Source organism: Peromyscus californicus, unplaced genomic scaffold, assembly GCF_007827085.1.
Source record: "Peromyscus californicus insignis strain IS unplaced genomic scaffold, ASM782708v3 Scaffold_21__1_contigs__length_65335640, whole genome shotgun sequence".
Classification (NCBI taxonomy): domain Eukaryota; kingdom Metazoa; phylum Chordata; class Mammalia; order Rodentia; family Cricetidae; genus Peromyscus; species Peromyscus californicus.
The window spans coordinates 10,631,587-10,644,469 of NW_026294514.1; the positions used below are offsets into that span (position 1 = coordinate 10,631,587).

At 43.4% G+C, this 12,883-nt stretch overlaps 1 protein-coding gene across 6 annotated transcripts in view; it reads right to left on the reverse strand.

Moving 5' to 3' along the window:
* Satb2 (SATB homeobox 2) overlaps positions 1-12,883 on the reverse strand; it is a 179,041-nt gene that overhangs the window by 39,658 nt on the left and 126,500 nt on the right. For all 6 annotated transcript variants that reach the window (XM_052749484.1, XM_052749486.1, XM_052749481.1 and 3 more), the window contains one exon: positions 10,741-10,896. In XM_052749484.1, the coding sequence (XP_052605444.1) occupies positions 10,741-10,896 (156 nt within the window). The remainder of the gene's footprint in view (positions 1-10,740; positions 10,897-12,883) is intronic.

A 12,883-nucleotide genomic window follows, 5' to 3' on the forward strand; every position in this document is an offset into this window, starting at 1 on the left:
TTGTTGTTGCTCCCTGTGTGTTCTGTGGAGCATTCCTGAAGTCTTTTCATTTTGGAAACACTAACACAGTTCCTTGTGATCTCCAGCCCCAGCAGCTCCTGCCCATGTCCTTCTCTGTGGCTTCTCTCTTAGTCTGATTTGAAGTTCTGACTGAAGATTGGCTGAATATTCATACAGTCCAGTTAGCTTTTACAGTCTACTAAGCTGGGATCCTGTGCATTTCAAGTGTTGGGCACTGCTCAGCATGGTAGATGGCATTCATATATGCAGTCCTGAGATCTGACTTCCAAGTTCTTGCCCTGTCAGGAAATAACTGGGTGGTCTTTGAGTAAGTGGCTGCTCTGTTGGAGTTTCTGGCTATTAAAGGGGAGCCTTACAAAAATGATGGTATCCCCTGGTTCTACGCTCCATGACCTGTTACCTCACTCCTGTCATGAAGAGCAGATAGTAATTAGCCATTGGGGTTTAAAAACACAAGGGAGAAATGACCTTGATCAATTGGCTAATAATCATGTAAGGAAGTGCCATTCAGTCAAGGTTGGCATCACTAGTGACACCGTGAACAGTTTTATGATGTACCACAAAGGAAAGACTGTCATACCAAAGGTAGTTTTGCACCAAAGTCACAGCCTCAGCCAAATCATGAAAAAGCAGCCACAAATCTAAACCAAGAGAAGCTTGATGCAATGACCAGTCGGCACTCTTCAGCAGTGGCACAGCCATAAAAGAAAAGGGAAGAGCTAGGCAGAGTTGCAGGCTAACGGCTAACAATAAAACCCATCAACTAGACCTGGGCATTCAAGAAAAAGACATGAGTGGAAAAACTAAGGCAAGGGAATCAAGTTTTTAATATGGCAATTGCTAATTTCCTGGCTTTGTCAATTGCACTATCATCAATCATTTCCCTGTGGTAGTGTACAGTGTCAACATTAAGGGAGACAAGTTGGGGCAGGGGTGGCGTACAACACAAACAATTAATTTTGTGCCTCTTTTAAAAACATTGCTGTGTATAAAATGAGCTCAAAAGAAGAAGTTTAAAAAACTGCAGAGACCTCTAGAACTTACAATGAAAATACACATAGAGTCCATGGATATGACTCCAGAGAATTCACCTTTACAGTTGGAACCCAGCGAAGGGGAATCAGTTCAAAGATTGCTTCTTTTCAGGTACTGGTTAATGAGTTCTAGAACACTCAGAGTATAAGCAAATAGTATTTATTAACACTATGTTTCAGCCATCTCTTTGGTCTCTCAAACAAATTTTTCTCAGTAGAAAAACCAAGTCTGATCATTCTTCCTAACTTCACAGGCGAGGCGACACTCATGCCCATCAAGATATCGTCTGTTTACAATCCACATGTTCCTGAGAGTTGAATGCCAATCTAAATTTACAAAGCAAATCCTGTTGTAAACGTATCAGGATCTGTACTACTTGAAGAAGAAATGTCCCTCCAATTATTTTTGGAAGACGAACAGTTCATAGTCTATCTTTAAAAAACAGAGTTTATTGATGGAAGGAAGCAACCAGTAGTTCACAGTTCAAGATGACTGGATGGGGCAACAATAAGAACCACAAGTTGCTCCTGTTTGCTCATCTCTCAACAGTTCCCCTGGTGACCCAATTCTTCAGCCACAGCCAATTACACAGGCCCCAGGGACATTTGGTACATCCGAATTCCTGCCTCCATGCTTTGCCATGCTACCCTCTTAGATGTAATGGCTCCTATCCAGATCTCTGATCCTAGAGATACTGTCCTTCAAGGCTCTCACCACATTGCTTCACCTAATCTCCTGTGTGAACTTTCTGTTCATTTCTACCTGAACCTCAAACACTCTGTGCACACTCACGCACGATGTGATGATTACTTCTGTTAGGGGTGGGTGTGTCTGATGTACCTCAATCAGAATGGCTGGCCTCTTCTTGACAAAGAACAAGGTCAGGCTTCTTGACTTAGTCTCTTCAGAGCAGAATACTCTTCCTTGCACTAATTAGATTGAACTGGCACTATTAGGTTATGGTAGTAGTAGCACATGGGGACTTTATCACCTCTAAGTCAGTTCCTGTGGAAGGGCACCAATTTCTAAATTTGGCCCTGATAAGGTCTATTTGCCTATCTCTAATATGAGAACATCTCATCTTGATTCTATAGGCTCTGGGAGTTACTGAAGGCATTTGAACTGATAAGACAGAACATTAACTCTCCTTTGTCCACCTGTCACAGATTTTTTTTCTCTATTTAGCAAAGGGTCCTTTGGGGGTGGGGTGGAGTATGACAAAGTCAAGAACACCATTTAGCTTAGATACCATTTTTATTCCCAGTGAGACCGTGATGATGGATACTAAACAAAACACACACGGCCCGACAGTGAGGCACATCCGGCCTCATTTGGGAGTTCTCACCCTAAAAAGAACGGCATACATGACCAGCACCGAAGCAACCACGTAACAGGCTGCTCTCATGTTCGAGTGCTTTCTCTGTGTGTCTGCACTGGTGTGAACCTGCTGGCGCTGCCCACGTGGGGGTTCTGAGAGTTTTCCTAGGTCAAGACTAGATGGAAAACGGCAACATCTATTTCGGTTTTTAATTTCCACAGGCTGAGAATGTGTAAAGGACCACAGGGGTCATTTATAGAACGTTAATAAAGCCTAGCTTGAGCTGGAGCTCATCAGACACCAGTTTGGATTTAGTCTCTAAACCTTGGGTCTAAGGGACATGGGAGATGGAGGGGTCCAGCAGAACAGAAGCACTGTGTCCTGTCCATGGTACTGAAATTCCTGTGCCGTGTACGAAGTTGCAAATTTTCTCTCTATCAAGACACCTGGTTAGGACTCTCATTTCTACCATCCCTCACACCCTCTTCTTTACAACAGCGATAATACTCCAGCACCGAGGAGGCAGAGGGAGACAGTGGCAATCCTTAGGCCAGTCTCGATTTTTGCCTCAAAAAACAAAAACAAAATATTTTGGGCTTATGACATATTTCCCAGTTTTTTAAATTACATTTTACTTTGTGTGTGTGTGTGTGTGTGTGTGTGTGTGTGTGTGTGTGTGTGTGTGTGTGTGTGTGTGTGTGGTGTGTACACGCGTGAAGGTCAGAGGTTGATAACTCATGGGACTTGATTTTCTCCCTCTACTATGTGGGTCCTGGGGATCAAACATAGCTAGATTCTTAGTGTCCCTACCTCCTGAACCGCCTCAACAGCTCCAAGTTTTCAAGTTTCTGTGTTATCTCCGAATACATGCAAACCAGTGCTAAATGCAAGCTCATGGCTTGCTCTGGTCTCCAGCAAAAGAAACTAATGTTGCCCCTGGTGAAGGAGGCTGGGTGATCCCAGAAGGCAGGGCCTTGTCATGGTGACAAGCCCTCTTTCCCATGTGACTGCAGGGAGCTGGTGAGTGAACTCCAGTTACTAAACAGGAAGTCACACCACCCTTCTGCCCCTCTAGGAACTCCAATGAATGGGGAAATCAGCAAATGAACAGCTCCTTGGAATGACTCAAGCTTCTTACTGCAGAAATGTAACAGGCCATTTCCTCACCCACATCTTCAATACAGAAAATGTCAGCATATGTAACCAAAAGGAAATGTTTTCTGAGTGTCTTAAAAGAAAATTCATATTATTAACCACAGACAGTTCGCTTTCTAAATGGAAGCACAGAAAGTCCCCAAACAAACTTTTGTAACTGTGAAAGGATTTCTCTTCAGCTGGTTGAGACTCTTCTGAAGTGTGAAATGAGCCAGATAATATTCTGCTCTTGTTTCTTCGTCACTGAATTCTCTTTCATGAATCCAATAAGTGTCTATTAAAATAAATAACCCCCCTAATGATTCAAGATAACCTAATCAGGAAAGCTGAAATAGATAAGAGGCTAAATACAGGGGAGACCCGTCAAGGGCTTCAGTGACTCTCTGGTGAGGATGTCATCTAACCCGAAAAAAAAGAAATGTACTGAGCTTTGGTTACAGTTCAAGGTTAATTATGTTTTACCTTCCATTAGGTAAGTGCAAACAATCTGCTGCTTTTTCTAGCTTCCAAAATTGTATACTAAGTCCTAAGCTGAATTTTCACGGGGACCAATTTTCAGCTTTCTCGGGCTGCCTAAAGCATATCTCTCACATTTCTGTGGATGTGTTTACAAAGATTGAGTCTGTAATTGAGAGTAATGAAAATTTTGTTTCAGAACAATTCTTTAACCTCCACTGTGCAGGGCTCAAATCAAGGGGGGATTACACAAAAATGTGCTGCCTTTATTGCCACAAATACATGGGACTATGCTCAATTACACAAGTCTATGGAGATTTACTTTGCTATTTTGTGTAAATGCATCCATACACACACGTACACACTCATGCATATATGGTACACATACCTGAAAAGGCCATTCATATGTGTGTAAAAGAATAAATGTGAAATCTTGTAGTCTTCATTCATACTAGAAATATATTAGCAGCAAAGTGTGCCATATTACAATATCAAACAGGAAATAACCATGAGACTTCCGCACCCCAACTTCAGGTCCAAACTGTAGCAGACCTGTTATATTTCACTTAATGGTAGGCAAACTTCCTCCAGAACTTAGGAGAGCGGAGGCATGTATCAAGGACTGGAAAGTGACATTAAAGATAAAAACCATGGGTAGAACTTAATGCTAGATCAGGGTAGGGACTACATGAAGGGAAGCTAACAAATCGTGCAGGACTATGGCTGCCAGAGGATGCTACCCTCCTTGCCCGGACCCTATGAAAATAACACAATAAAACAGTTTCCTTAGCAACATGGCTGGAAGCACTCATAGGTACCCACCCATGGCATAACTCATGTCTCGTCCCAACTGGGCTGCTAGGTTTCAGAGAGGGGCCTGTAAACTGGAAGCCAGGTTTTCCTCAAAGCTACCCATTTCCAGAAGAACCATACCATAAACAGGCAAAATATGCCAACTCAAAACACAGTAAAAAAGGAGCTTAACCCCAGCACACACTTTGAAGATATTCTGATTTTAAGAAATTCATGAGTACTGTGATCAATTTTCCTTAGTTATCTAGTTAACAACTTCAGTAAACAACAACAACAACAGATAAACAAACCCAGTTTTATAGCATAAAACAGAGAGAAGAAAAAGAAGGCAATTCTTCATTATGAGGTTGCTATCACAACACAGCCACTGGGAGTGTTTGCTGATGCTCCTGAGCAGGTTTGCATGCCTTCAGGTTATGCCAAGAGAAAGAAGAGTGGCGACTGGAAGGCCAGCGTGATGTGCAAGCAACTGCGTGCTCGCTGCTCACCTACTGCGGTTTCAGGGAACCGCTTCCATGAGCCTAACAGGGAGTGGTGACTTCCATACACATCACTCGTGAGGTCTTCACTGCTGAACTGAGCAGCTAAATGGCTGCAGATGTGCCCCACCTGACAAGAGCAGAGCCTACTCCAGGATGGGCTGTCTCAAAGACCCCAGCGTACAGGCAAAGCACCGTCATCATTTTAACCTGCTTCTGCTGAGTGTAAGCAGCAAAACAGAACCAGGAGCCCTGCGAATGATGAGCCAACTCATCTCAGACATGGCACCTTCCTAGAACTCACCATAGCACAGAAATCAGCACAGCCATACATTTATTTCCAACACCCTCCCAAGGATGGTATCCCCATAATGGGACCATAATATATGAGATCATTTCTTTTGAGTGTGTACAAAATGGCAACAGTTTGATTGCATGCAACATAAGCAATAAAGGCTAAGAAACCACAGTAGTGAAACTAAAGAAAACATTTTATATTTTATAAATTTGCTTTCCCACTTGAAAATCTTGCCTTTATTAGATGAATTATAACATAGTTTTTGAATGTCTACATTACTTGAAGCAATAATAAATTCCATCAATAAACACAATCCCTGTCAAAACTCCAATGGTTGGTTCTATGTGGCTCAGTGGTAGATGACCTCCTTGGCATGCATGAGGCCTCATTGCAATCTCTGGTACCAGGAAACAAGTAAACATACAAAAAAAAATTCCAATTACATCCTCTACAGAAATAGAGAAACAAATTCTATAATTTGTAAGGAACTACAAAGTCCCCAAAGAGCCAAGAGTCAGAGGCATCATACTTCCTGAATTAAACTTATATCACAGAAGCTAAAGCTATATCTCAGTTATAAAGGGTTTGTCTGTCACACACAGGGCCCTGAGGCTGATCTCCAGCACCTCCAATAAATGAATAAACTCTTGTTATAAAGCTACACTAGTCAGAACTGTAGAGTGTTGGTGTGAACACAAACACATAGGCTGATGGACTGGAATACAGGGCTGAGAAATAAATCCAAACACACACACAGCTGATTTTCAACTAGGGCACCAGAAAGACACAATGAGGATCTAACCACCGGAAGCCTAGTGGGATGAGAACCAAGAGTTCAAGACCGGCTCTGTGCTGGACCCTCTTAATCAACCAACCAATCAGTCATCAAAAAACATTCGGAGAAAGCTAGATTTCCATATCTAGAAGAATAAACTTGGACTCTCATGCCACACATAAAAATCAACTCAAATTGGTGGTAGTGGTGGTGGTGGTGGTGGAATCCAAATTTAAGACAAGAAATGGGCAAATCAAACTACAGTTTGTTGTTAGTTGGAAACTCAGAACATGCATTTTTAATGGAAATGTAGGAATAAGGCATAAAGGTCTATACAGAGACTCTACTTAATCCTAGTGCATGTGAAGCATAGAACATACTTCAATCTGCTCACATGCAGCAGGCACACACTGCAACCCACTCACATGCAACACGAACACACTGCAACCTGCAACACATGCAGCACGGACACACTGCAACCCGCTCACATGCAGACCACAGGTTTTGTGGGAATATGATGATAGAGCTTTCATAGAATCCAGAACCTCCTGGCCTCTCTCTAGATGCAGAAGGGCTCTGCCTTCTCCTCTGCTCTTGCATGAGAAAGAAGACACTCCCACCCTCCCTCTGGTTACAGCTGCAGAAGCTCTCAGGCCTGCTGTGTCCGGAAGGCATTCCAGGATCCCTGGACATCTGCAAACCTGGGTGGAGAGGACATCCTACCAGTGCCGTCTTATCAGCATCCTCTGGGTCCCTGTTGTTCCCAGATCGCCTCCTTTGCTTTATCCCAACAGCCTCTGAGACTGGTCTTCACCCCGCCATTGCCATCTGAACACCGCCGCCTCTCAGCTTCTCTGATACGGAAAGGAAGGGCATCCTTCCAGGGGTTTTGTTCACTGGTTTATTTAATTGGGGGAAGGAGAAATGGGAATTAAAATAAGCCCTGTCCCATTCCTGCAACCTACTAGGAAATTTAGGTTTGGGAGTGTACACATAAAGATCCACACCTCTCTCAGAAAGACACCAACCTCAATGAGTCTCAGCACTCCACCAACTAACACATACTAAGCTGGGGAAGACGGGAAGAAGGGGATGGAAAACCACGGTCAAGCGTCTAAGAAGCAGACAACTGATCCAGCTGAAATGAAGCTGAAGATGCTACCAGGTGGCACCTGGCCATCCCTGGAGGACCACAGGAGGAGAGAGCCCACTAATTTCTCTCCTCTGAGTTTCACTTCCCAGATGACAGGTAATAATTAAGAAGCAGCTGGGAAGAAGCCGAGTTAAAAGCTCCACAAACCAATGAGGGAGAGGGAGAGGGAGAGCGATGGAGGCCACTGAGGAGGAAGAGGATTGACTTCCCGTGTCCACTTTTTACCCATGTTGCACATCAGCCTTATGGTCTTCTAGACTCAAGTGACACAGAAACTGTCCTGCATCCATTCTGACACCCTGTTTCAGAGAGAACATTCACCGGCCATTGCTGCAGCCTAGCAACTAAACTGACTGACCCTTGGCTGGCAATGGAGAGGACAAGGGGAAGCAGGCAGGGCAGGTCTTTCTGGCTTCGTTTCTGCACTCTGACTTCTCTCCCAGGAAGAAGGGGTAAGAGTCAGATGGAAGCCACCTAAGAGACCTGATGAGTGTCCACCTGGCCATGACACAACCCGAGGCAACTTACCCCAGAGGAAACACATAAACTTTGACTTCCACAACCAACCTGGCACCCTTTCACTCCGTTCGAATATCTCCCCTCCCACCCTGTCTTCTCCCTCAATGCATGGGGTCTTCAAAGAGCAGCTGCTCCTGTCTCCCCCAGTCTTTTACTTCCCCAACATACAGGGTGGTGTTCACTATTCTCTTTAATAACTGATTACAGCAATTCACACCAAAGAGTGAATGGGTCAACTTGATGATTCAGTTCTATTTTACAGTTAACCTCTAGTGAAGGGGAGGATTGCCACCCATATATAAACTCCAGAGCTCCCAGGCTCCTCTGGTTCTTAAGAGTTCCTAATCAAAGATTTCACTAATTTGACCTCTAAATGAATGGAAAGTCCCAGAGCGGCATTTAGTCACCCTGACAATGCCCAAGCCCTCGAAGAGAAAAATGACAGAAATAGAGAAGGTAATGAAGGAGAGGAGAAAAGATTCATTTGCTCACATTTCTCACAACCCAATGAAGTATATATGCATCGTGGGGAAGTAAAATCTGGCCGAGGGTCATCCCCACATTGTAAACATACATTAAATACGTGTATCAAGTCATCAATGAGTCTGCCATGGGGTGAATGCTGGTGCTTCTCCAGTGGATTATCTTTTTTGCTGAGCTGCCTTTGAAGCTGTCTTATTCGAAAGTCCCATTTTTTTTTTTTTTTTAGAAACACCAAGCCTGAAATACCTGTCTGATCGGCTATTTGCAATACATATATTTATTGTATTTGGGCGGAATACAATATTTCCATCCAAAAGTGAGAAAGTGACCATTCTTCTGATGAAAAAGGAGAAACTTCCAAGTATCTCATGCCCACTTATGCTCAATTTCATCCTTTGGAATATTAATTCTCAGAACTGATTTTCCAGATGCTACGAAATCAGGACTATTGATTTCTCAGGGAGGCCTCAAAACTGCCAACTGCCAACTGTCAAACCTAGCTCTCAATCGGCCACCCGAAGAAATCTAGGGAGGCTGGAGGCCTTGCTAATACCAACAGCCATGGTGCTATGTCAACAAGATGCTGGTGGTCCTTCAATTGAGCTCCTGGACTCTGGTCTTTGGTTTTATCTTGAAAAATGTTTATAAAAGAAGGACCAGGTAAAACTTTGAAATCTGCATCAGGACACAAGTGAGGGTCAGGTTTGCAAAATCAATTGTGCAGCTTTTACACCCACTGCACAGTCACACATATGTCCCTTATTACCCAGTGGAAAACCATTAAATGCACAGTAGTTTTGCCAAGTGGCGTTAGCATTTAACAGCTTCTTCATTTAGCAGCTCCAACTCTCATTATATTTTGCCATGTGGTACATGGATTTTATGTGTTTAACGGTGTAGGGAGGCTCTAGGGCGTTTTCTTCTCATGCGTTTTCATCCTATGGTTGGACATATCTTAGCAAACTTGGTTCACTAGTTTCATTGATAGAAGGAGTCAGAGTACTTTGGAAGAACTATGTGCAAAACGAAATGGGAAATGAACAGTTTAATCCTCTCCAAGCTCCTGTGGCATTCTCTCTTTTTATTAAAAACTGAAAGTAAGTTACTGTAAAACCGTAGGTCAAAAAAAAAAAAAAAAGGTTAACCTGCAAACAATTAGTCTAAATATAACATTTATCATTTTAAGGGCAATTTTTATTGAACTTTTTCTTGCTTAATAGAAATGCGACACCTAGTTACTTAGTGCTAGAATGCACAGTAGTAACTCAGTACTAGAGTACCCAGTAGAAACTATAGTGCACAGCGGATCTGCTAGGGAGAGGGTAAGGACCACTTCACCATTTACATATGTAGGAATGAAAGCATTTGTCATGCAAAGCACAGTGGAAATCAAGCTCAAAAATCAGAGGGCTCTCAAAATTATGCTGCGGTGAACTTCCATTTCCTGCACCACGCATTAACTGTTTATCTGTGGGATAAAGACGGGGGCCCTCGAGCAGACCTGAGACGGTAGCTGCCCCCTTAAACAAGCTGCAGCAGAGTCGATACAGTCAACTGTTGCTCTCAGAAGCGGAGCCGAGCATCTGTGCGCTGTTTCCCCCGAGCATTGCACTCCCCTCCATCCTGTTGCTGAACACTTTTACTGGATAAGCAGCTATGTTTTCCTGCTAAAAGATTTTAGCACTTATTCTGGAACCCCCACATGTGTTTCCTCCTGGAAAAACAACTGTCTTCTATATGTGAGCGAAACACCTGACAATCACAAGGTGTCTGTCTCTGGGGCTGGGCAAAAGTAGTTATTATAGCAAAATCAGCCCTTCCCCTGGGGGGGAGAGGAAGGTGATGAGCCCTGGTTAAACATGGTCTCAAGGAAGGGGGTGCTATGCACAGGCTACACTTTCTTTAAATTAAAAAAAAAAAAAATGATCTGCTTCCCAAGAAAGAGACATTTTTTTTTTCAATGAGTGCAGCAGGCTTTGGATGAGGGGAGAAATATTTCAAGCCTGATTCTTTAATATAAAATTGCTATTTAAGAGAATGAAGTGAGGTTCTGGCATTGTATCTGCTCTGAACTCCGGTGGGAGTTCCAGCAAAGCCATGGGGCAGAAGGCAGAGCATGATGGGCTCCCCAGGGGTTATTACTGTTATTATTATTATAAAAACAGATGTGTTTTTATTGGAGGGGAAGGAGAGCAGTCCCAGCCTCTGTTTTGCTCTTTTAAACAAATCACTCACCTGACTTTTGTTTGCAGCCACTTTGGCAAACAGGGCTTGAGACACCTTGGCCCTCTTCATCTCCTGTTGGATCTCGTCGTAAATGGCAGCTGTGATGTTGACGTTGGCACCGTCCACCTTAATAGGGAGGTCTGTTGTCGGTGTCGAGGTTTTGGCCTACCAAGAGACCATGAAAATAATAATTTAAAAGTGCTGCATTCAGAGCAACCATCTGTGCAGAAATTATCAGAGGGCTTCAGTCAGCTGATGCCAAACCACATTAGCTACAGAGGGACACTTCCTGTCCATTATTCTAATCAGGTTAATTGTGATTGGAAATAATTGCAATGCATTCCTATAGGACATACAGAATCCCGTCAGCTCCTGCTTCCCCTCACAGTATCCTGGTGGCTCACAGGTAGGAAGGCAACCCTGGACACCCAAATATGTCGTCTATCTACTAGCAAGCACACAGAACACACTCACCTCTTTCTTTATAAAAATGGTACCCCTTACAGGAAGAGCCAATTCTTTTAAGAAAAAAAAAACAACTGAGTAAATGAGTAGAGGTCTCCAAATAATAAATTATTACTCAATTTAATGCACTCCCGCGAGTACCTCTCATTCTTTATTAAGGCTTCATGTATGTTATTTGAGTATGTGCGGTTCCCATCATTATCGTCATTATGCTACCCAGACAGTCACCTAATTTCACCTAGGAAATCACTGGAAATGAAACAAAATTTCATTTCATAAAACTGGGCTTCAGATGCCTTCCATGCGCAGTTTTCATTTTCTTAAACTCATATTGTGGTTTTATGCATTCTGCCGCGCTCGTTTTAATTGAATGATTTCCCATTAGCTTCAGAGACAAATGAAGGACAATGCGGAAGGTGTTGTGCTTCCTGAGGTAGGAATACCCTAAAACATCCCAGGCAACTTGGTCCGAAAGACTGCCTGAGAGGCACTGCTTACTTAGTCTAAGCCCTAAGCTGCCTACCTGGAAGGGCCAAGCCGATGTCTTTACTCTGGCAACCCGTCCTTGGGTACGTGGCCATCGCTGACTAAATGGGTTGAGTTTGGTTTTTATTTTGCCCTCACTCACCCTAAAATCCCATAATAAGAACAAAATCACAACTTTCCCTCTGTTGCTGCCCTGAGCTGCCCTACCCTGGGCTGGCACTATGCAGGTCTGATAGAAGATGACGTGCAGTCAAGACATAACCGCAGTCCTGGGCAAGGATGTCGTGAGCCTGGCCTTCCGGCTCTAAGTTCCCATGAAGGCTTGGCTTCCTGAGAGCGCACAGTGGCATTTGTCATCTTCCTTTGCCCTCTCCACCTCATCGTCTTCGCTAGTTATTACCACAGTGAGTGTCACTTGTGGGCATCTGTGGGCCAGGCACTCTAGGAGGACTGTTAACTTCTGTTTTCTCTTACGTGGGTAAGATTCCAGATTCTGGCATCAGGGTAACTACAGCTAGGTTCTAACTCCACCACTCAGCCATGGGAACTCACGTATACAAGCTAGTCAGCGCATCTGAGCCTATTTCCTCATTGGTAACATAAGAACATCACCACAACACAAAACAGTAATGGTGGAATTCGTGCAAAATGCTCACAGCACTTGCTGTGCCAACAGTGAGTGTGAATAAATGGCCATTCTCTCCCCATGTCATTTTGTGACCGAATACACCGAAGAACACTGGCCACTGAAGAAGTATGAGAAGATACTGGAGGTTTAATTTCAAATCTGAAATGTCTTCCGTGTGTTGTTAAACTGATAAAAAATTGTTTCAGGAGTCTGGAAAATAATTTGTATAAAGCTGCCTGTGTGTACTAAGTTGCTGACTCCAAATAAGGGCTATCTGTGGTTCCTACTCTCATCCATTCTCAAACAAAAGCTCTACAGAAAACTGCAATGTGTTTTCCCAGTTTCGAGCCTTTAAATTGCTATGCACCTGATGGCCTTGCTGAGATTACAGCCATGTATATCACCATGCTCGGTTTTCTGCTGTCGCTGTTTGTACAAAACACCTTTATTACTGAGATATGTCAGAAAGGATTTTAAACACATAAGGTACATAGGTATGCATGAAATGTTTGAAAGATTCAAGTAATTTCCTCTTTCCCAACCTTCAGCCACAGATATAGAATCAAATGGTAA